Here is a 24,458-nt window from a genome sequence, read left to right as displayed (position 1 = left end):
TTATGTTGACGATTATTTCATAAGTGCTACTTATAGGTCCGTTAGATATTGTCATCTAATAAGTTAGATATTAAGCTTTACTTTAAACTATGTATTTGTACAAACAATGTCAAGAAACGCAGAATTGAATCATTTAATTTCACAGCTTTTTAATTTCCCAACGAGCTGAAATTTCGTACATAAATGTATGTTGAGTGACAATAAATTTCATCGACATTTCAGAAAGGTCACTCCATTATTGAGTGAATACAGTAAATCACTGGTTTTACTGGAAGTGGATAGAAGTCAAAACAAAAATTGTCGGCCATTTTATTTTTCGAACCATTGAAATGTTATTTATAGATCTAGAATCTCTATATCCATGTTTGAACATCTGAAATCTGGGTGGTTACCTAAGGTGGTTTCATCTCCATACAAAGTAATTAAACAAAAATTCTCAATAACAAATGAAATATGAATGGTTTACTATATTATTTGAACATAAAGAAGGAACACATTTTTTAAACAAATTATAACACTCGTTTTGTTATTCTCTCGGTAATTGTCTTTGTGCTAATGACAAACCTTTCTCTGGATCAGCTGCGAACATAAAGGGAAACAATCGAAGTAAACCAAACGAACAATGAATTTCATTTCAAATTGAATACTAATTATATAGGCTATGCTCATATCTACATCTATCCACTATGTGCGTACTTGTGTTTCCATTCAGCTACTGTAAATGCTTGAGTGATATAGTGCTAGAAAACAAATGTTTTTCATTGTTAGGACGTGGTGGCCTAGTGATTTCCTTACTTGGGGGTCGTGAGTTCGAATTCCATTGAAAACTAATTTTGAATTTTATGACCAAACTGACGACTTCCCTAGCTTCCCACAGACGGGTGCAGGTAATTACTCTGGCCACACTAGACGCTCATGAGCCGTTGGCCAGAGAAGACAAACAGATGACATGCTTATCAAATAAGTTATCATTTATCCATATCTCTTATCAATTGTGCATTTTTATTTTCCTTGAAATCTGTCTCATTACTTTAGTTCAGAGTTAAATCTTGATCAATGTCGACGTTCTGTTTGATTAACATTTTTTTATTAAAAGTTTAAATTATCGACAAAATAGGAAATGTAGAATGATCGAGAAAGCTTGAATTAATTTTTCAGGGAAAATTGGAACTACCGTATAAATGTAGATTATTTAGTTAAAACTTATTATATTTTTTTTTTTACTTGTTTACTGCTTATAAAAATTGTGGGTCTTTACTTTAAGAAATGTAGGCTATTTTGACGATCTGGAAAGAAATGAACTTAAAAAGACATGCAAATGTTTAATCTTAAGATTTTATTATTTGTTTTTCTATTTTTTTTTACATTTGTGTAAAAGTTTATTTCTAAACATTGAACATTTGATACTTTACTTAAACTTGTTTTATAAAAAGCAAAGCCACATTTCTACATTGTCTGTAAACGCGACATTCTATAAAGTCTAAAATGTAGACTATGTCAATGTTGGAGATGATTACCTATTAACAATATATTTTGTATTTATAAGTAGTATTAAAATTCTTATTTTTTGGTTCATTGAGAATTGTGAATGTTTTAGCTAATCCTTTTTAGAATATAATTAATGCTTGTTAACAAAAGTTGTGACATAGAAATTTGAAGAGACTCTCAATGTCATTAATCAATCGTCACCAAACTAAAATTGATTCAATAAAAAGATAAAATGAGAACATTTTATTAACACATTTCACAGTGGTTCCCAAACATTTTATAGATACAATGACATTGACATCGATAATGATCAGTAATATTATGAAGATGAATATAAACAGTAATGTGACACTATATACAAGGAACTTGTTTGAAACATTGTCTACAGGTTGAAGAATTCTATTTCGATTAGGTGAATTAGACTACACTAAATGTACAATGTTCATAGCAGATGCTAGAAGCAAAATGAGTGTTGATATGCCGACTGCTGATGTTCCAGACACTTTCACAACATCAGATTCAACATTCATGAAGTAAGTTTTATAACCTTTGACCACAGTGGCACTGAAATACAAAGTGGACACTTCAATCAGATTCTAGGATCATACAGGAAACATTGGTGAAAGCTGTCAACACAAAGTCTGGACAGTATTCACTTCCTCCCCCGCAAAGAACAATCTACAATTTTCCAACTAAGAACAGGACACACACCACTATTAAATTACCACCTCAACAAAATAAACTCCACACAACTCCCCCTTTGCAGACACTGCGCCCACCCCACTAAACCATATCCTCTTTGAATGCCTCTCCCTAATCCACCTTAGGCATACCCTACTTCCACTACAGCCCGACATAACCAACACCCTGTATGGCAGTGCTGAACAACTGAAGAAAACAGCACACTTTTTTTCCTTGGCACAGTCTGCAAAAGAGCTCACAGCTCAGCAGCAATAAAGCAGGCTAGATGAAGAAGAAGTAAACAAAAATTACTTTGACATGAAATGTAAACACAAATATATTGGTAATCCAACACAGGACCTACGAGAAGAATCCAAAACTGTATCGGCCATTTACCATTATTCTGTTCCAACAGCTGCATGGAAAAAAAAAGGGGGGGGGGAGGAGAGGAACTGCTGTGTGGACGAGAACACTAGGATCCTAGCTAATGAATGGAAAAACTCTCACCCCAGCTCTGCCTCTTTAGTCTTTTTACGACCAATGACTGCCAACTAAAGTAAAACTTCAAATAATTAGCAAAACTGATATAATCTCTAAAACGTACACAAATTAACATATGAATGGCCAGACTCTAACCCAAGCTCTAACCCAAGCTCTAACCCAAGCTCTAACCCAGACTCTAACCCAAGCTCTAACCCAAGCTCTAACCCAAGCTCTAACCCAGACTCTAACCCAAGCTCTAACCCAAGCTCTAACCCAAGCTCTAACCCAAGCTCTAACCCAAGCTCTAACCCAGGCTCTAACCCAAGCTCTAACCCAAGCTCTAACCCAAGCTCTAACCCAAGCTCTAACCCAAGCTCTAACCCAGACTCTAACCCAGACTCTAACCCAAGCTCTAACCCAAGCTCTAACCCAAGCTCTAACCCAGACTCTAACCCAGACTCTAACCCAAGCTCTAACCCAAGCTCTAACCCAAGCTCTAACCCAGACTCTAACCCAAGCTCTAACCCAAGCTCTAACCCAAGCTCTAACCCAAGCTCTAACCCAAGCTCTAACCCAAGCTCTAACCCAGACTCTAACCCAAGCTCTAACCCAGACTCTAACCCAGACTCTAACCCAGACTCTAACCCAAGCTCTAACCCAAGCTCTAACCCAAGCTCTAACCCAAGCTCTAACCCAAGCTCTAACCCAAGCTCTAACCCAAGCTCTAACCCAAGCTCTAACCCAAGCTCTAACCCAAGCTCTGTGAGATGACTCTTTTTTACGACCAATGACTGCCAACGACCTTCGATACTTAGTCAAACTATAATTTCTAGAACTTACACAAATTTCACATTTTCCTCAACATTTTGTGGAGCAATCCAGCTAAAAGTGATGTTTTTCCAATGAAAATGTTTAGTGTGAGTGATGGCAGCGTCATTCTGGAGTAAGACAAGATGAAAATGTTTAGTGTGAGTGATGGCAGCGTCATTCTGGAGTAAGACAAGATGAAAATGTTTGGTGTGAGTGATGGCAGCGTCATTCTGGAGTAAGACAAGATGAAAATGTTTCGTGTGAGTGATGGCAGCGTCATTCTGGAGTAAGACAAGATGAAAATGTTTGGTGTGAGTGATGGCAGCGTCATTCTGGAGTAAGACAAGATGAAAATGTTTCGTGTGAGTGATGGCAGCGTCATTCTGGAGTAAGACAAGATGAAAATGTTTGGTGTGAGTGATGGCAGCGTCATTCTGGAGTAAGACAAGATAAAAATGTTTCGTGTGAGTGATGCCAGCGTCATTCTGGAGTAAGACAAGATAAAAATGTTTAAGAATGATGCAATCCAAGAGTAATAGGAGCACATAGGATACTAAATTATTATAGGGTCGGATTTAAGTAGGTGGAGACCTAGGTAGAAATATGTAGAGAACTTTCTACTTTTTATCCTTAAGACTTACAACTTTAACTCAATATAGTGTATGTAGTAGATCATTGTCTGAAAACAGAGAAATCTTTGTTTTGTTACATAATATTTAAAGAAGCTTTAAAATTTATTGACTACAAAAACAAACAAAAAAAAACAACAGCAATAACAAACAAAAAAAAAACAAGTCTTTTAATAAATCAAATAACTTCTGAGAGATCGTAAATATAAAAGATGTTGTTTGCATGTAGACAAGATTTATTTACAAAGCAGAGGTATTTTACCGCAACTGACTTTTGCAAAGTCCTCGACTTCAATTTATTCAACTCTCATCTTGAAAATCTTTGATTGGCTAAATATTCAGTACACTATAGGACTATAGGATCATGTCATCAAGTACATTCATGGTATCTACGTTTGAAAATATTTCAGAAACATTTTGGAGAGAGAATGTTTTGTATTTCTTCATTGCTTTAACTGCTAGATGCTGCTTAGCAAATGTTGAAACCAGTGGTTCCCAGACTGTTTTGTCTCATCAACTTCAAATGTGGTTTTTTGTCACTGATTCCTAGGCCATATATATTCATGAATGAAATTCAAATTAAAATAAAGCAAAATCAAATTTAATATGTATTACATGAATTGACGAAACAGAGGAAAAAAATAGACGTGTCTATTGGTGAGCAGCTTTGATAATAAAATTTCAATATTGGGCTTCAATTGAGTTTTGTTTAATATTATAACTTCTTGATTTGATAATGTTTGACTGTTGTAAATTGAGTTTTGTTTAATATTATAACTTCTTGATTTGATAATGTTTGACTGTTGTAAATTGAGTTTTGTTTAATATTATAACTTCTTGATTTGATAATGTTTGACTGCTGTAAATTTGGAAAATCCATCCTGTCCATTTTATGCTTCCTTCATTTAATCCTCATAAGAAACACTAAGATTATGACTTCGTTTTGATCAAACTTAGATTATCACCATGTAGCTGCAAGTTAACCTCATTAAATGCATGAAACAAGACTGTTAATTAAATAGACTATTTCTGATTCCCACTTGATTTTTTTTGTTTTTAAAATTGGATCTTTAGCATCCAAGAACTCAGAAAAAATATTGTCAGACAAGCCTTTCAACAACTATTAAACTTCAGTGTGTGAAGGAGCAATGGATCAAAGTTTCAGACAAAGAACAGTTCTTTATGGATTTCATGGTCTAAAACAAAACGAATATATGAAACTATAACACTATATTAAAATGCAAGGTTTAAATAGTCCAGCTTTTGTTTTTTGAAGTATCTCCTTTGAAAGTAATTCAATCAGAATCTTTCAGTGTCTTAACTCATTTTACCATTACAGCTTTGAACTGTAGTGTTGCTTACATACATTTTTATCGTGATATCAGATATAGTGGGAAGCGTGGTCAAGAGGCCAGGTACGCTTGAACTTAGCTTGGCTACCTATGAAAGGGGCCCGAGGTTCGACACCCGACTCGAGCAGAGTTGTGTTTACTGAGCGTCTAATGGCAGCACGGAAAACCTTCATCCCAGATGCTATAAGCATAAAAGTAGCCCTATATAAAAGCCATAATTTATTTTTATTTATAGGATTGTGTAAACCAGGTTTAAAAATCTCTTCAATGACTGGCAATCCATTTGTTACTTCCATTCATATAGACCTCAGTAAAAGTGTTGTAAGCTGCTCACAAACCTCTTCCCTTTTGGTGATGTTTAATGAAACATTTTTCTACTATTCTAAATTTAAAGTGTTCAAAACTATTTCACCTTAGATGGTTTCATAGCAACAGAACTTCAAACTTTATGCATAAAAAGCACCAATGGCTTGTTCGACAAGAACGGAATGAAGCAGATAGTATAATGTTTTTAATCGATTATCAAAATTGAATTCAAAATTGAACTCATAAACTGATCAATAAACGAAATGGCTTCTTTATATCTTGCAACAGAGGGTGTCACATTTCTTTGTTTAGGTTTAGTTTTTACTGCAACAAAGTCAAAATCTTCAGTTCGAGTCCAATCTTTTTTCTCTGATAGAAATGAAAACAATTTTGTCATGCACTGACTAGAGTCACTGTAATTAGGAGATTCAAGGCTTTTAAGAAAGTAAGAATTCAATGCAAATGTGATCTATTCTAGTCTTTATTTTTGGGTTATCTCTCTTTAAAAAACACTTCTTTCTAGTTTACTAAAATGACCTGCCAAACTGCATTAGTTCAGAAACAAAAGTCAGATCATTTGCAGACGATTGCATAATATATAGAACAATAAAAACATTACAAGATACTGAAATTTAACAGAAAAGAATTCGATGAATGACAGAAATGGGAACCAAACAGGAGCTTGTCTTTCCACCCAGAAAAATGTCAGTTGTTAAGAGTAACACAAAAATACAACTAAAACAAATAAAGACCAATTACTTTATGTAACGTACATTAATAACACAGACTGAAAACGCAAAATATCTAGGTGTAATCATAAATGAAAAGTTATCATAGAATTCCCATATTGATGAAATTATTTAACAATCAAGCAAAACATTAGGGTTTATTAAAAGAAATTTTAACAAATCAAACAAAAACATAAAACTAAATGCTATTTAAATTTAGTTAGGCCAATATTAGAATATGCACAATCTGTTTGGCATCTCTAAACTGATGAAAACATAAAGAAACTAATAAAAATACAAAATAGAGTAGTGAAATTTCGACAAACGAACATTCACATTTGATTAGAGTAACACCATTTGTAAAATCCATAAACTTAGAGAAACTTTAGGACAGAAGAATAGAAAGTAAAGTAGCAATAATACATAAAACACTGAATCATAGTTTACCAATAGAAAAACAAAACCTTTGAAATACTCAGAAAGACACAAATATAGAGGCACATTTCTTATTACATGCACTAGAACAAATTCGTACAAGTGCTCCTTCTTCCCTAGTGCCGAGAATGGAATGGGTTGTCTGAATCAGCCAGGAAAACCAACGGCTTAACAGAGCTTGTCATCGATTAACATGCATGACTAGATTGACACATGAAATGCATAGGACATAATTATCTTCTTTTTTGAAGTAATGTCTGTAATATATAAGATAAGATATATTATTCCCCAGGTTTTTTTAAAGAAGATATATACAATCCATTTACTTTTAAAAGTATTTTAAACTTTTGATAGCACAGACTCTTTGAAAAGTGACTGCAGAGTGACTGCAAAGTGACTGTAAAGTGACTGCAAAGTGAGTGTAAAGATGAAACAGGACAGAATTAATGAGGTCTTTTTTTTTCTTCATTTTCTAGGCTTTCATTATTTAGATATGAATATAATCATACATACTTTACTTCAAAAGAGTTGATACGCATTTCTTGTGTTCATGCATGTTAAGTAGTGACTAAAACTCTGCTGCTAAGTCGTTGGTTTGGGTTTGGCTTTAAAGTTCGTTTCTCGCAAACAGGAGAAACATATATAGGAGAAACATACATAGGAGAAACATATATAGGAGAAACATACGTTTCAAATAATATCAGAAATAAAAAAAACCATAGGCTTAAGAGTATCGGGAATGTTTTTGGGGCTCTAAATATGAAACTCAAGTCTTCATTAGATTTAAAAAGTCTGTACTCACACATATAAGTTTAGCGTCTTCATCGTGGGGTTTAAAAGTACCATATTTCTTGCTATAATCTAAAGTATTGGAGGCACGTCTTGCTTGTAAGATAAAGCCTTCGAAATACATCTGATCAGCCTTAATGATAACTAGGACAAAACAGAATAACAACTTATTAATTTAGCAACGAGGTTGAATACTATGCGCTATATTTAGCTGAAAGGACATTGCTACTATTGAGAAGATATGACACATCAACTATTGACAAGAGAGGACACATACACTTTGACAAGATAGAACATATACACTTTGACAAGAGAGAACATATACACTATTGACAGATAGTACATTTGATCTTGTCTACAGTCAGTAAAGACTACAATGCAACCTTACTTTTCACTTCCTTTCCAGGATAGACACTTTTTCTATTCACGTGAATGCTGTAATTGAATGGTTTCAGGGCTGTCGGTTGCCATTGTCCTGAGCTGCTATTCTCTTTGATTATGTAGTGTGTCGGCTTTAAAGTATCACACATCTCCGGAGTGTCTGGCGCCCCATCAGGGTATCCATGGCAGGCGACAACAAGCAGGACCGAAATGAAGACAGGAGACATTGCTCACGTTATAACTGGATTAAAAACAACAAAAAGCACAAACACAATGATTTGAATTGAGTAGACAATTTCTTTGAATACGCTCTCTATACGAGGACTAATGTATAGTACACGTACAAGTGAGTGTTGATTCAGATACATAGGATATTTCTTATTTGTTCGTAGAATAAATAATTAAAAGCAGAAAATATTGAACACTATGTTTGAGACTTACTAAAATTATGACAAGGCCGGCCTTAGATAATTGGAAGCCCTAGCCTAGACGAAGTAAGTTCAGTGGCCCCTAATAGAATAGAAAAAAAAAGCGAACAAATAAAATGACTTAATTTATTGAATTCCTGGTGTGTTCCACCAATAAAACTGGACACGCGTGACGCTAATTTCTAAACAAATTGTTTTTTGAGTCCTGTGCGAGGTCCCCTACCAATCGGAGGCCCTAGGCTGCTGCCTAGTTTGCCTGTGCCTAGGGCTAGTCCTGGTTAGGGCAATAACAAGTGAAACAAGAGTTAAAATAAAAAACAACAAGAACAAAGACCTGAATTGGAACTTGTGAGCTCAAGCCTTCTCCGGCCTCTTAAGCCAACGCGGTAACCACTCTACTAGCGAAGTGTCTATATACATGGAAGATTGTAGAGTTATCTCTCTTGATTCTATTTCATGTTGGTGTTCACTAAGCCTGAGACGGCAGCCTCATATAAAGGGAACTAATTCAGCTTATACCACCATTTCAGTCAAGTACTATTTCATTTCCTTATTTGAGATACCAAACAAAGTAATTTGTTACCAATAGTTAATTAATTATTTTTTTAATCGATTCTTGTGTTGTCAGGTAAAAGAAATAATTGTACAAAATTTCAGCTTCATTCGAGATTGGGTGTCGGAGAAATAGCGTGTAAAAAATTTTGCCAGACAGACACGCAGACAGAGTGAGTTGATATAAGCTTTGTAGTAACTAGACAACTAGATCAACCAACCAAGAGATATGTTTCTGACAACTTTTGTTTCCCATGAATTCTGCATTAAGAAACTGTTTACCTTTGGTTGCGTGTCATTCTTCATGTTCTTTGTCTTACTATCCCACGAAACACACACACACATCTCTCTCTATAGAACAACAGTGACACAGAACTTCAGAACACACACACATTGACACATATAAACACACACACACACAATGAAAGTGATGCACAATAGACAAACAAAATTACTGAAGACAAAAGTCAAACAAAGTTCTTTGGTCTACTATAAACATCACAATAAGAGTAAGTAAACTAGTTGTGCAAATGTAGAAACATATATTTAAAACGCACATTTCAATTCTTTATAACTTATATAACTTTCATAGCAGTATTACCCCTGAAGGCATCAGAGAACTATACTTATTTTAAATCAACATTTCTCAAACTGTAGGCGCCTCGTCCTAGGGCAGGGGTTCTCAACCTGTGGGTCGCGACCCCTTTGGGGGTCGAATGACCATTTGTCAGGGGTCGCCTAAGACCATCGGAAATTTGGGTTTTAAAAACATTTTATTTATTGATCATCTGAATTTTTTTAATTTTTTTTTTTGTAACAAGCATAGTTGGTACCATAGGTGGTATACTTTGTTATTAGATATAACAAAACAAAGGGACATTACCCGGATTGATTCCAACTATGCAAATGAAACCATCGTCAAACAAAAATTTTATAAAACAAGATTACAAAGACAGAAACACAAACTCAAAATCGGCCCCCGAAGTGGTCCACTTAGGCAGGCTTCAATATTTTCAGAAAGAACATCCAAATGAAATTATATTAAAGAGAAATGAGAGATAAGAATGGAGAAAGAAGGTTGACAGATCTTGTGTAGTGCCCCAGATCAAAGGATAGGTGCAAGTGAATGCAAGGTTAGATGTGAACCTGGCCTAACAAGTTCCCCTTTCAGACCTTGTGGTCTATAGGGCAGATGATGTAAAGTTCATCTGTTTTTGTGGCCTACGGTTAGCGAGGGTGTCATGTAGCCAGCACAACGACCAACCGCCTTAAATTTTCCCCAACTAATATCAGGTACCCATTGGAGCTGGGTGGACTCAGGGGCGCCTAAGGATTCCGAAGTTGAAAATCCCAGTCTTCACCAGGATTCGAACCCGGGGCCCCCGGTTCATAAGCCAAGCGCTTTGCCGCTCAGTACTGCGCCTCTCCTGGCCTAACTGAAGTCTTATAATTGATGTAATTGTTTTGAAACGGCTCAATCTCTTATTGGAATGCTCAAAATTAAATTGTACCCTGCAACAGTGTAAAAGTTGACGAAAATGAAGTTTACAAGATTACTGTTCGTTTTAATTTAGGTCTAACTTATAATGCATACTAAATAGCTTTTTCTCTTTAAAAAACTGCTTGCATAATTGATTTTAAAAATTAGATTTTTTGCTTTCAGAAAAAAAAAGTAGCCGTTGCATCAGAACTTTGAATGTTCTAAAATATTGTGATTTCGGATTTTCAATATCTTTTCTAGTTTACGAGATCTAAACGGGACAGACGGTCAGACGGTCAGACGGACAGACATTTCGCACAAAACTAATAGCGTCTTTTCCCCTTTCGGGGGCCGCTAAAAATGAGGGGGACATATTTAAGAAGGATATTTTCTAGAGGATAAAGATGGCAATTAAAGTTAGTGAGTGTATCATGACTGTTGGAGGGTAGACATGTTCTTTGATAGATAGGCCTACTATTTTATACTGAGCTTGATGGCTTCAACGTGCTCTGTTATTTCCCACTGATGTGACGTGGTTGTTATGAGGCAAGGTTCTAAAATAGCCGACCAGGTACTGCCTGGTAGACATCTTTGTCACCTTGAATAATTAAATTTTTCAATAGAAGGATCAAATACATGAGGCCTTGATTTCTCTGAAAAAATCCGTTCGTCCAAATGAAACTTCAACTTTGGCAAACAAAACTGGATGAAAATAAAACTTATATCTTGCCAACTTTATCTGCTTTCTGTGAGGAAAAAGGGGCATTTAATCTAGACTACAATGGTCATTTCTGTCTTAGAACATTACCACTAGCGTGCGCGTGAAATTTTTCATCAAAATGATTGTTTTTCAATGTCAGTAACACAATTCTGGATCACATTTTTGCAGTCATATCCCATTTTGAGATTGTGTTGCGCCATCTTTATCCATTTCTAACAGTAGGCATATATTTTGTTTTTCCAAAATGGCGCTGCACTGTGGCGACATGCAATTTGTGCTTTCATTATTCTAAACTTTGTCACATGTAAATTATGAGTGCGTCTGGTGTGAATGTACACTTTGGTTTCTTATAGTTATAATGTTTTTTGTTTGGTGTAATGCACAAATTGTAAGACAAATTTCCTTACGGATAATAAAGATTATTATTATTATTATTATTTTTGAGGAGCAGGGTTTTCCAGCCTGTAAGGTATCAAGTCTAAATAAAGAAAATGACTTGATGCTGAAGATGACATTCATTGAGCTCTTACAAAGACTCCCACAAGAATCCAGCCAACGTTGGCGTATTGACAAATGTGTGGCAATGTAATATCATCATCCCCCATGTTTCGCCATACTTTTGAAATTGTCACACAAGTCTGTGCACATGAAGATGGTGAATACGCAATAGAAAAGTTAATAAATGTAAGTCATAAAATAAACTTTTTGATAGCAATGTAATTCTAAAAGACATTTATTTGACACTCATGACAATGACATTGTCCGTGTTTCATGTCTCCCACTGACACTACATCCAACAAATCAGATAGAGACATGACGAGAACGGTTTTAGAACATGAGCAAATGTTCATTGACCGAGGCCTAGGAAGGAAAACGAACAAATACGGTTGGGGGTCGCTGTCTAGTGGGGAATCGTTTTAGGGAGTCGCGACAACAAAAAGGTTGAGAACCGCTGACCTAGGGGAAAGTGCACGTGACAGGACATTTTATTTTTATGCAACAGATCGATTCAAAATCTTTTGTAGAGGACATATCATAACGCGATTCTTCTTGACGTTCTTATGTCAGAAAGGTCGAGTGTCTCTCGACATCATTATGATTACGACCTTGAGTACCGGTAAAAGAAATAGATAATTAAATGAATAATTTCCGGTACAAGATTCCTTACTTTTACACAAAGATGATTAGGCGCGCGGAACAGACCTAGGTGCGCAGAACAGACTTAGGTGCGCTATATTGACCTCGCATAAAAGTATTGGCCAGTACTAATGAGACCTGCCTATTAGCCCATCACAATCTGTTTAATACAACCTGCCTATTAGCCCATCACAATCTGTTTAATACAACCTGCCTAATAGCCCATCACAATCTGTTTAATACAACCTGCCTAATAGCCCATCACAATCTGTTTAATACAACCTGCCTAATAGCCCATCACAATCTGTTTAATACAACCTGCCTAATAGCCCATCACAATCTGTTTAATACAACCTGCCTAATAGCCCATCACAATCTGTTTAATACAACCTGCCTATTAGCCCATCACAATCTGTTTAATACAACCTGCCTATTAGCCCATCACAATCTGTTTAATACAACCTGCCTAATAGCCCATCACAATCTGTTTAATACAACCTGCCTATTAGCCCATCACAATCTGTTTAATACAACCCCCGCTGGGGTAGACAGCAGAGCTCCCCCAGACCCCCGCTGGGGTAGACAGCAGAGCTCCCCCAGACCCCCGCGGGGGTAGACAGCAGAGCTCCCCCAGACCCCCGCCCCCAGACCCTTTGCTGGCTGAACTTGCTCCCAGTCCATGTTTGTTTTCTCTTGTTTACAAAAATCTTTACAAATCTCTACGAAATACGTTTGAATAAACTTTCATGACACTATTTTGGATTCCTGTCATATTGAAACTATATATGTTCAGAAAAACTCGAAAATTTGGTTAAAATTATGTCTATAATTTTCATTCTTTTATCATTATATCATTTAAACCCTTCCGGACCCCACTCTGGCGAGTTTACAGCGCTCCCCCATGCCCCAGGTGGCTCCGGGGGAGCGAATGTAATTTTTGTTTATTTGGTGGGTGTGGGGGTGCAATTTGTACACGTTTAAAATAAAACTTTGGAAAATGATTTTATGGCTAGAATGACACTGGACTGTCTGGTTTAGCCTACATGCGGTAATTATGCAGTGGTATGCATTTTTTAAAAATACATTTATTTCTTTAGAAATTTAATATGAATGCCATTATGGCAGCCATTAATTCCTATCCTATGATACTGAACCTCTGCATGCAGCAATGAGCGTTGGATAAATGTATTGTGTAGACTGGAAACAAACTGAAACAACCGTCTGTCCTGTACACAGACTTTGTGTGTGTGTGTGTGCCACAAATGTGATAGATTCTAGTTCTAAATCTGTAGGGACAGGTTGAAAATGAGCAAGTCACATGATGCACTGCTTCCGATTTTTAAAAAAAATGTATGCATTTATCTTGGTTAAAAAACAACAAACAAACAAGATGCTAGATATTTGAGATCTATCTCTACAAACCTGACTGTTGCTAGAAGGTAGTCCAGGAACAATGTGACCTAAGCTAACGTGCTGTGTGCTACAGTGTTTTCCGTAAGAAGTCCTCCAGAAATGTTATTTGGTAGTGAGTGTGCTGTATTTGGAGGTCTTCCTCGCCTGGGAACGTAAGTGGGGCGGGGGAGGAAATACGTATAAACAAAGACTCTGGCGGATCCAGGCAGCAGTGGAGTTTGTAGTGTTGTTACAATCACAGAAAATCATAATGTATTCAGAGCCAAACATTTAAAAAAAAATTCTCAGGGGAAAATGACACTCCCCCTTTTCGAACACTTTTATGAACTCATTTGAATGAAATAGTGCGCCACATAATTGTATTTCAAAATGTGCCCGCCAAATAATAAATCCAAATAAATGTCCACTATTTCTTTACAGTTAATAGTTTCGATTTCCTTATCACTGTGAGACGTTAGTCTAAAATTGTTTTTAAATCCATATGAGAGTTACAAAATAAACACAGACTAAATATATTGGAGATGCAAATTTATTTTTAAATTTCATTTTCTACAACAACGTAAGTAAAAGTGATCCCTACAGATGTCTTAATCAGTCTGATGTTGATCCCTACAGATGTCTTAATCAGTCAGATGTGGATCCCTACAGATTTCTTAATCAGTCTGATGTTGATCCCTACAGATGTCTTAATCAGTCTGATGTGGATCCCTACAGATGTCTTAATCAGTCTGATGTGGATCCCTACAGATGTCCCAATCAGTCTGATATGGATCCCTACAGATGTCTTAATCAGTCTGATGTGGATCCCTACAGATGTCCCAATCAGTCTGATGTGGATCCCTACAGATGTCTTAATCACTCTGATGTGGATTCCTACAGATGTCCCAATCAGTCTGATGTGGATCCCTACAGATGTCCCAATCAGTCTGATGTGGATCCCTACAGATGTCCCAATCAGTCTGATGTGGATCCCTACAGATGTCTTAATCACTCTGATGTGGATCCCTACAGATGTCTTAATCACTCTGATGTGGATCCCTACAGATGTCCCAATCAGTCTGATGTGGATCCCTACAGATGTCCCAATCAGTCTGATGTGGATCCCTACAGATGTCCCAATCAGTTTGATGTGGATCCCTACAGATGTCTTAATCACTCTGATGTGGATCCCTACAGATGTCCCAATCAGTCTGATGTGGATCCCTACAGATGTCTTAATCACTCTGATGTGGATCCCTACAGATGTCTTAATCACTCTGATGTGGATCCCTACAGATGTCCCAATCAGTCTGATGTGGATCCCTACAGATGTCCCAATCAGTCTGATGTGGATCCCTACAGATGTCTTAATCACTCTGATGTGGATCCCTACAGATGTCCCAATCAGTCTGATGTGGATCCCTAAAGATGTCCCAATCAGTCTGATGTGGATCCCTACAGATGTCCCAATCACTCTGATGTGGATCCCTACAGATGTCCCAATCAGTCTGATGTGGATCCCTAAAGATGTCCCAATCAGTCTGATGTGGATCCCTAAAGATGTCCCAATCAGTCTGATGTGGATCCTTAAAGATGTCTCAATCAGTCTGATGAGACTATTTCATGATGAAATAAACTGGCATTAACAATACATAATACTAGCAGCTCTGGAGAACAGCAGTTATCTAGAGAAAAAAAATCTTTGTTGTTAGTTTTTATATTAGTCTCTGAATCACTGCCTGTTTGATAGACAGTGTAACACTGAGCTTTCAAACAAACCTCATTACGAACATCTCTGTAGAGAGTGTAGTATTGATCTTCCTAGTGAAACAGGTTGAAGAACATCTCTGTTTCAAAATAGCAACGAAGTTTTCAAGAGATCTCCATGGCCAACGATTAGAAACATCAAGCCTGGTGGTACCAGGTCATGTTAGTTAATCTGTGCCCTGTGTATGCACATGGGTGCGCGCGTCTGTTTGGGTCAGCCAGTGACCTTGATAAGATGCACAGTGAAGGGGGGTACACGTCTTCACGTGAACATTCAGTAGTTGCTCTGGCACTGCAAAGTTTTGTAGCGGACACAGGATAGACAGAGAAGAGGGAAAGGGAGGGGGGGGGGGTTGTTGAGCTAACATTTTTTTTTCTTCTTAAAAAGGAAACCTCAGAATTAGCGCTATTCAATTTTAGCTTTATCATCATAGGAATATTTGGGCCTTAGGCCTATTTTCTTTGCTTCCTTTTGGGTCTTTATATGCCTCTTTTGTGGGATTTTTTAAAAATATGGTTCCTACTGCCGTGTGATATTATAACAATTTTTTAATGTCTTTTAAATACATTTAAATGAATTACTTAAAACGGGTGCAATGTTTATGATTAAAATAATAATAAGGTTGAAATGTATGAACATCTTTTTTTAAATAAACGAGTCCCAGTTTACTTGTTCACTTGTTAGTTGCTGCCGACACAATAACTACACCAAACACGTCACTCACACCGAATTCTTCAGCATTTAATAACAGAACTAAGACATTGTTTGGAGTCCAAAGAGGAATGCAGTATTTCACGTGACCGTTGCGACCTGCTTATTTTGCCACATCTAGCGCAGACAAAGCCGTAGTTCTCCGGAAGTCTAATTTTATATTTTTTCCGACTGCCCGTGTCTTCGGCAAGGGTTTTTCTTTATAAGTCTCTCACGACTGTCTCACTTCAATCTTCATTCAGTGTTGTAGACACGTGATTAACTATTTAATGATGTATAATCCTTGTTCAGATGATCTGGATAACTCTTTCGCTCTCTTTCTTCAAAATGAAAATGAGACGAGTTACAGAACTGGGAATTCAATTAGACACTTTTTTATATTCTAGGCAACACAAAGTAGCATTATTTATGGTAGTTATAGGCATAAAGCACCAGCGCATACAGAACTTTTGAATTGGGGGGGGGTGTTTCCAAACCCTAACCCTATCGCCCAGTAAACCCTAACCATATATATAAACAGATACACACAGAATATTAATAAATAATTCTCTTGGCACTAATGAGGTCTGGGGAAGTGCTGCAAGCTACTCCAGTGGGGTTTTGGACGAAACCCCGACGCTAGGCGTTTTCTTACATTCTCACTACAGAAACGCATTCTCCTGACATCTTCAGCTCATTATTCATCCTATTAAAAAAAAGGCAGGTCAAATTTAGTAAAATGAGGTAACGTGGGGGCATGTCCTGGTGTGTAACTGACTATCGAGGCACATAAAGAAACTAGAACGAATACAAAATAGAGCGGTGAGATTTATAACGAACGAATATTGCAATTTGATTAGAGTAACACCATTAGTAAAATCACTAAACTTAGAGACACTTTTGGACAAAAGAATAAAAAGTAAAGTAGCTATAATACATAAACACTAAACCGTAACTTACAAATAGAAAAACAAAACCTAATTAAATACTCAGACACATACGCTAGAAGAAATTTGTACAAGTGCTTCGTCTCCCTGGTGCCATTAGGGAATGGAATGGGTTGCCTGAATCAGCTAAGATAACCAACGACAAAGCAGAGAAGTCACTGATTAACATGCATGACTAGATTGGCAAATGAAATGCCTAGGACGTAATTTTCTTTTTGAAGTCACGTCTGTAATGTATACGATAAGATAAGATAGTGTAAGTATATCTTGAAAAGATAAGATACCCCACAGATTAGTCGTGTAAGTATATCTTGAAAAGATAAGATACTCCACAGATTAGTCGTGTAAGTATATCTTGAAAAGATAAGATACCCCACAGATTAGTCGTGTAAGTATATCTTGAAAAGATAAGATACCCCACAGATTAGTCGTGTAAGTATATCTTGAAAAGATAAGATACCCCACAGATTAGTCGTGTAAGTATATCTTGAAAAGATAAGATACCCCACAGATTAGTCGTGTAAGTATATCTTGAAAAGATAAGATACCCCACAGATTAGTCGTGTAAGTATATCTTGAAAAGATAAGATACCCCACAGATTAGTCGTGTAAGTATATCTTGAAAAGATAAGATACCCCACAGATTAGTCGTGTAAGTATATCTTGAAAAGATAAGATACCCCACATATTAGTCGTGTAAGTATATCTTAAAAAGATAAGATACCCCACAGATTAGTCGTGTAAGTATATCTTGAAAAGATAAGATACCTCACAGATTAGTCGTGTAAGTATATCTTGAAAAGATAAGGTACCCCACAGATTAGTCGTGTAAGTATATCTTGAAAAGATAAGATACCCCACAGATTAGTCGTGTAAGTATATCTTGAAAAGATAAGATACCCCACAGATTAGTCGTGTAAGTATATCTTGAACAGATAAGATACCCCACAGATTTAGATTAAAGATTTGTGGGTACCAAGCCTTGTTTAAACAAGGCAAAAGACAGGAAGGAATGGAGAAAGACGGTCGACAAATCTTGCTTGGAGCCCCAACGGTCCAACAGACTAAGGGATAGGTAAAGGTAAGGCAAGGGTACCAGGTGAAAACAAAATGTCTGGCGTGTTTATTCAGTTACTTTCCATGGTCATTCATTGGTTCTGGTTTGGTTGAATTGTATTGCTATCAAACTGACACTGACATGACAATATTATCATGTCAATAATTATACAGCTCCTCCTTCGTGGTTGAAGATGAGCACATTTCTCATTTCCTATGGACTCGAAGATGAACACATTTCTCATTTCCTATGGACTCGAAGGTGACTGTTAAGTCCAATCCTCACTTTAAAAAGCCGGCCGCATACGTGACATGGGTGTGTTAGGTAAGATGCAGATAGGCCTGCTTCTTCTCTCAGCTTTTTGTTGGTTCGGCGCTCTTTCGCCCTGGCCACTCTTCTTGCTTCAAATCTTGAGACTTCGAGACTCACAGCTTCACGCCATGAGGAGCGATCGAGAGCTAGTGCTTCCCAGCCGTGAATGTCGATATCGCATTTTTTGAAGGAGCTATTGAGAGTGTCTTTGTAGCGCTTGTATTGGCCTCCCTGGGAGCGTTTTCCTGCACACAACTCCCAGTACAGAAGTCGCTTTGGAAGGCGATTGTCTGTCAAGCGGACTACATGTCCCGCCCTTCGAAGTTGGGAACTTTTTACTGTCGCATTGATACTTTGCATGTTGGACAGCTTTAAGATTTCTGTGTCCGGTATGTGGTCGGACCAACGCACCTTATGGATACTCCTTAGACAGCGTAGTTGGAAGGAGTTTAGCTTTTTTGTGAGGCGGGAATATAGGGTCCAGGACTCTGATGCATATAGGAGTGACGGGAGAACTACGGCACTGTTGACTTTCAGTTTTGTGGATATGCTGAGTCCTCTCCGTTGCCAGATAGACAAACTTTTTGACGTTTGCTAATATCTGGCCATCTATAAGAAAGTGTGGTTCTGTGACAGATTTATTTAGAGGAGGTTGGTGCAGCACTTTTTAACATTAATGGGTTAGGGCCAAACTTTTTGCAGGCATTAGCGAAGAGGGACATGCTCTTTTGTCATTCCAATAATTATAATCAACTTAAAACAATAAAATGCCACCAATGAGTTGTATAAAAAGTTGATACAAATGTTTATTATTATATTGTATTAGTAGACAAAGTAGTTAACATAACAATGAATGGTACATATAAAAACAGACTTGTAGATACTACATTCTTTGGATTTAGTATTGAACTTGTCATATAGCCAGTGTATGAGAAACAAAATGATAGTCAATAAAGTGTATATACAAAATGAGAGTCATTAAGATGTAGATACAAAATGAGAATCATTAAGATGTAGATACAAAATGAGAGTCATTAACATGTAGATACAAAATGAGAATCATTAAGATGTAGATACAAAATGAGAGTCATTGAGATGTAGATACAAAATGAGAGTCATTAATATATAGATACAAAATGAGAGTCATTAAGATGTAGATACAAAATGAGAGTCATTAAGATGTAGATACAAAATGAGAATCATTAAGATGTAGATACACTTGAAAATGACAATTTGAGTTTATTGCCTGTGTAGACAAAATGAAGATAGTAAAATACATTCATAGAAAATAATCAGAAAAGAATTGAACAATTAAAATTTTGTTTTCAAATAAAATTGAACAAGTGGAAACAATCTAAAATCTTGTCAACAAAATCTGATTTTAATGTTTTGATTCCAAAATCGAATTTCGCATGCCCTGATGCATGAAATCAAATGTCTGACGACATGATTAGGCAAGCTTAAAGTTTCAACTCATTTTTTGTATGTGATTACATCATAGTGCATTTAATACTTTGAAACATTCATTTGTGACTAGATTGATGTTAACTCATAAGGTACACACTAAAAACTATTTGTTGATGCATTCTTACACAAGGAGTTTCACGTAGCATTCATCTGAATCCAATCAAACTTAATGAACCTTTTATTAACAACACAGACATAACCACCTCAGCGTGCAGAGAACTCAGACATGACCATCTCAACATGCAGAGGACTCAGACATGACCATCTCAGCATGCAGAGAACTCAGACATGACCATCTCAGCATGCAGAGAACTCAGACATGACCATCTCAACATGCAGAGAACTCAGACATGACCATCTCAGCATGCAAAGAACTCAGACATGACCATCTCAACATGCAGAGAACTCAGACATGACCATCTCAGCATGCAAAGAACTCAGACATGACCATCTCAGCATGCAAAGAACTCAGACATGACCATCTTAACATGCAGAGAACTCAGACATGACCAACTTAACATGCAGAGAACTCAGACATGACCATCTCAACATGCAGAGCACTCAGACATGACCATCTCAGCATGCAGAGGACTCAGACATGACCATCTCAGCATACAAAGATCTCAGACATGACCATCTCAGCATACAAAGACCTCAGACATGACCATCTCAGCATACAAAGATCTCAGACATGACCATCTCAGCATACAAAGATCTCAGACATGACCATCTCAGCATACAAAGACCTCAGACATGATATCGCAGCATACTCCGGGTACATTCAGTAGGCCAATGTTTAACAATATCAAACAGTCAAATTCTACATTTAACACAATTTCATGGACATGCACAAGCGTAATTATACATTATTGATATAATACATATGGGTCCCAAGTTATGGGATGAATACAAAAGGTTCTAAACTTAATTAGATCCTAGGCACATCAAAGCAGTGCAACAAGGGACATGGCAGACTGCAAGACTAGATCATTAGTTCAAGCCGCCTAGTCTTCATTCATTTTGGCACATTTCGTGAAGTTCTTTACATGTGGCTCGAAACCTAACCGATACATTCTCCTACATTCATGGCATGGGGTATATTGAAGTCCCAGCCTTAACCATGCAACTTATCTCATGTCTAAAAGGAAATATACTTTCTACATAAAAACATTTCTAAAGTCTAAAAGGAAATATATTTTCTATGTAAAAACCTTTCTAAAGTGTAAAAGGAAATATTATTTTCAACATAATAGAGTGAGATGCATACTGTAGGAATTAAAATGGATGATCATTCCAAAATCTAGACATACACGTTCTTCAAATCATTGTTTTGTTTAATTGTACACTCATGGAATCCTGGAAAAAACTACTTGCTGTATTTGTTCCTAAGTAAGAGATAAGAATTTCTTTTGTCAAAGTGTTTCTTTGTATTGATTTGTTCTTTTTTTTCGTGGGTGTTTTTGTGTGTGTGTTTATTTCAAAGTTGTTTAGCAGAATACAAACTTGCGATGTTACAGTCTCTTACGTCTTGTGGACGAAATGAAAACTTTGTTTCGTTTGTAATTAACCATAGTTTGAGTCACAAGTCATTTGGACAAAAAACATTCTAACAACAAGAAATACAGAAATTGATTTTGGACTTTTTTAAAAAGAAAACATAAACAAACTTTCGAGAAAAACAAAAGATGCTAAACAACATTTTTTTTAAACCTATCCAAGTATTCTCTTACAAATGACTAATTTTTGCAAGTCCATAGAACTTGCTCAAGTCTTAAAAGTATTACAAATATCAGTCTAGAATTAAGCGTCAAGTACTGTTATTTTCCAAGTGATATTCATATAACTAAAGTAACGTCTATTAATTTTAAGTCTCTAGTAAGTCTATGGGGCTAACTATATTGACCTTTAGCATGGTGAACTTAGATATAGTGAACTCTGGCATGGTGAACTTAGATATAGTGAACTCTGGCATGGTGAACTTAGATATAATGAACTCTGGCATGGTGAACTTATAGTGACCTTAGACTCAGATTTTTGAACAGTTTCACCAGGACTGTATCTGTTTGAATAAGTTCACCAGGGCTGTTTGAATAAGTTCACCAGGGCTGTTTGAATAAGTTCACCAGGGCTGTTTGAATAAGTTCACCAGGGCTGTTTGAATAAGTTCATCAGGGCTGTTTGAAATAAAACGCAGTTAGCAATGTTTTCCCTGAGTGGCGCTGAAAACTTGAACATGGAGTGGAATCCTAAGCAAGGACTTATTATGGATGAGTAAGATGAGGTAGATAAACATCTTTTTGCTATGAAAAAAAAAAAGACTCTAAGGGACATTTAAGAAACTGAGGGTCTGATTCTCTACAGTGACGCAGTATGCCTATATGATTGAATGGCCTGAGTCTATTATACATCGTTCTAAATTAAATTATTGAATGACCTATAGTTATTAATTAAAAGATTGAATCCCCTTGAATTATTAATTAAATGATCTACAAAGCAGCGTTTCAAAAACTGTATTGACATTTAAGGACGCTACGAACCCCCCCCCCCCCCCCCACACACACACATACATACATGACGCAATATTACAACATCGGAATTTTCCCCACATCGTCTTCAGCACTTAAAGTGACTCCAATGTCCAGCTGAGCATCCTGTCTCCGGTGCAACAAGCAGACCACAGCGATGACCAATAGTGCAAACAGCGTAAGACACAGGGCGACCAACACCCAGATGCGGAAGTCGCTACTCATTTTGTTAACTACTGTTGAGTGGGTGATTAGAGAGGGAAATAACTCATTCCAAAACCCGACATGAGATGCACGGAGATAGTTTCCCTTGGTTATCAGTAGATCCGTTTCGTTGCTGGCTATCCTTAAGAAAGTTTTGTCCACTCGATACCCTGCGTGTTCTGTAGTGGCAAGTCTGTAATCGATACAAATTTAGCAATGGTTAGTTGTGTCCGTAATAAGATGGAATATTATCATTGACTCGATACTAAAACTAGACTTCGAATATTTAATAAGAACGTGTGCAACAACAGATTATCGAAGCCTATTGTTTCAGTTTGACAATAGCGACTGTAAGTGAACAAAATATTATACAATTTAGTGCCAATATTTTATGATCCATTTATAAAATGCCTTGATTATAGTCTAACTTAAATTTACATTAAGCACGCACACACACACACAGAAAAAAAAGGAATAGCAGACATTTTATTTACTGACACACCTTCAAGGCTTGACACGGGATCAGTTCAGTATTAAATAAGGTTTGGGCATGAAATATTGAAGTTTGCCTGTTACAAGATGTCGTAAATAAATCATCATATCTGAACATGTGGGCAGGGAATTTTATGACTGAGAAACTCTGGTCTAAAGCAACTATCCAATCCAACCATCGAACCATACAGTACAAAGTAACCCCCTAGGCAAACGTTCACACCTCACTTTGGGATTTTAGTGCTAGAATGAAAAGGAAATGATGCAAATCTGTTTGTAGTCGGGCTCAAGAGACATTGTTTTCCAATCCATAGAGAACACAAACATTTTGTAAATGGAACTATGGTACCTTTTGGATAGAACTTATTTATATGTTGATCTACAATCTACATTCTCTACAACCTAAACAAGTGTTTCCTTTCCAAAGAAATAATGTAGCCGATGAAAGGAAGGCTATTATGGGATAGAATGAATGGATGTTGACTTTAGAACAAAGTCTATAAGTTTGAGTTTGAAGAATTTATGGAATCTGAATGCTTTTTATTGTGCATTCATAAGTATATTTCATACTTACAATTGTATTCTAAATAGGCTAAAGTAATTATACAGGACTTTGTTTCGTATTCAATCATTTAGAAGATATTCAAGATTCTTAAGTAGATATCTTGTGTTTGTTCTGGTTTCATTCCTATATTCACTAGAAGTTGTCTACTCTAGTCTAGATCTATTTAGGAATCTAGTAAGAAGTTGTCTACTCTAGTCTAGATCTATTTAGGAATCTAGTAAAAGTTGTCTACTCTAGTCTAGATCTATTTAGGAATCTAGTAAAAGTTGTCTACTCTAGTCTAGATCTATTTAGGAATCTAGTAAAAAGTTGTCTACTCTAGTCTAGATCTATTTAAGAATCTAATAGTATGTATAAGTACTAAATAAGTCGTTACAGACGCTACTCTCTTTTTCATTAGAAATGTTTCATGGTGACCACCTACCCAGTGTAGACAAACTTTGACCACATCTCAATAAATCCTAAGCTGACCTTCTTGTCTAGCTCAGTATAATTATGGCGTGGATGACCATCGACAGGACAACCAAATAAGAAGAATATGTCCTGACCATGTGGTACACCTGCAAACAAAAACAAATATGAAAAGAGTGTGGACATTCTATTTCTATTAGTCCAATGATCAAAAGTAAATGATGCCCC

General features: G+C 36.6%; 2 protein-coding genes across 3 annotated transcripts in view; both read right to left on the bottom strand.

Moving 5' to 3' along the window:
* Positions 1-1,716: 1,716 nt before the first annotated feature.
* On the bottom strand, positions 1,717-13,982 carry LOC106063085 (putative defense protein Hdd11-like). The gene is made up of 6 exons (XM_056030759.1): positions 13,823-13,982; positions 8,524-8,592; positions 8,090-8,323; positions 7,715-7,845; positions 3,493-3,590; positions 1,717-2,052 (listed from the first exon to the last, which is right to left on the bottom strand). The coding sequence occupies exons 3-6, from the start codon at positions 8,307-8,309 to the stop codon at positions 1,911-1,913; spliced, it is 591 nt and encodes a 196-aa protein (XP_055886734.1). The 5' UTR covers positions 8,310-8,323; positions 8,524-8,592; positions 13,823-13,982; the 3' UTR covers positions 1,717-1,910.
* Positions 13,983-20,929: 6,947 nt separating this feature from the next.
* LOC106063087 (acetylcholinesterase-like) overlaps positions 20,930-24,458 on the bottom strand; it is a 51,456-nt gene continuing 47,927 nt past the window's right edge. For both annotated transcript variants that reach the window (XM_056030743.1, XM_056030744.1), the window contains exons 12-13: positions 24,244-24,379; positions 20,930-22,955 (exon numbers count right to left, since the gene is read on the bottom strand). In XM_056030743.1, the coding sequence (XP_055886718.1) occupies positions 22,616-22,955; positions 24,244-24,379 (476 nt within the window). In that variant the 3' untranslated portion in view covers positions 20,930-22,615. The remainder of the gene's footprint in view (positions 22,956-24,243; positions 24,380-24,458) is intronic.

This window comes from Biomphalaria glabrata, chromosome 5, assembly GCF_947242115.1.
Source record: "Biomphalaria glabrata chromosome 5, xgBioGlab47.1, whole genome shotgun sequence".
NCBI classification, from domain to species: Eukaryota; Metazoa; Mollusca; class Gastropoda; family Planorbidae; genus Biomphalaria; species Biomphalaria glabrata.
Note: the sequence above shows the minus strand (reverse complement) of the source record. Positions and strands in the feature narration are given on the sequence as shown.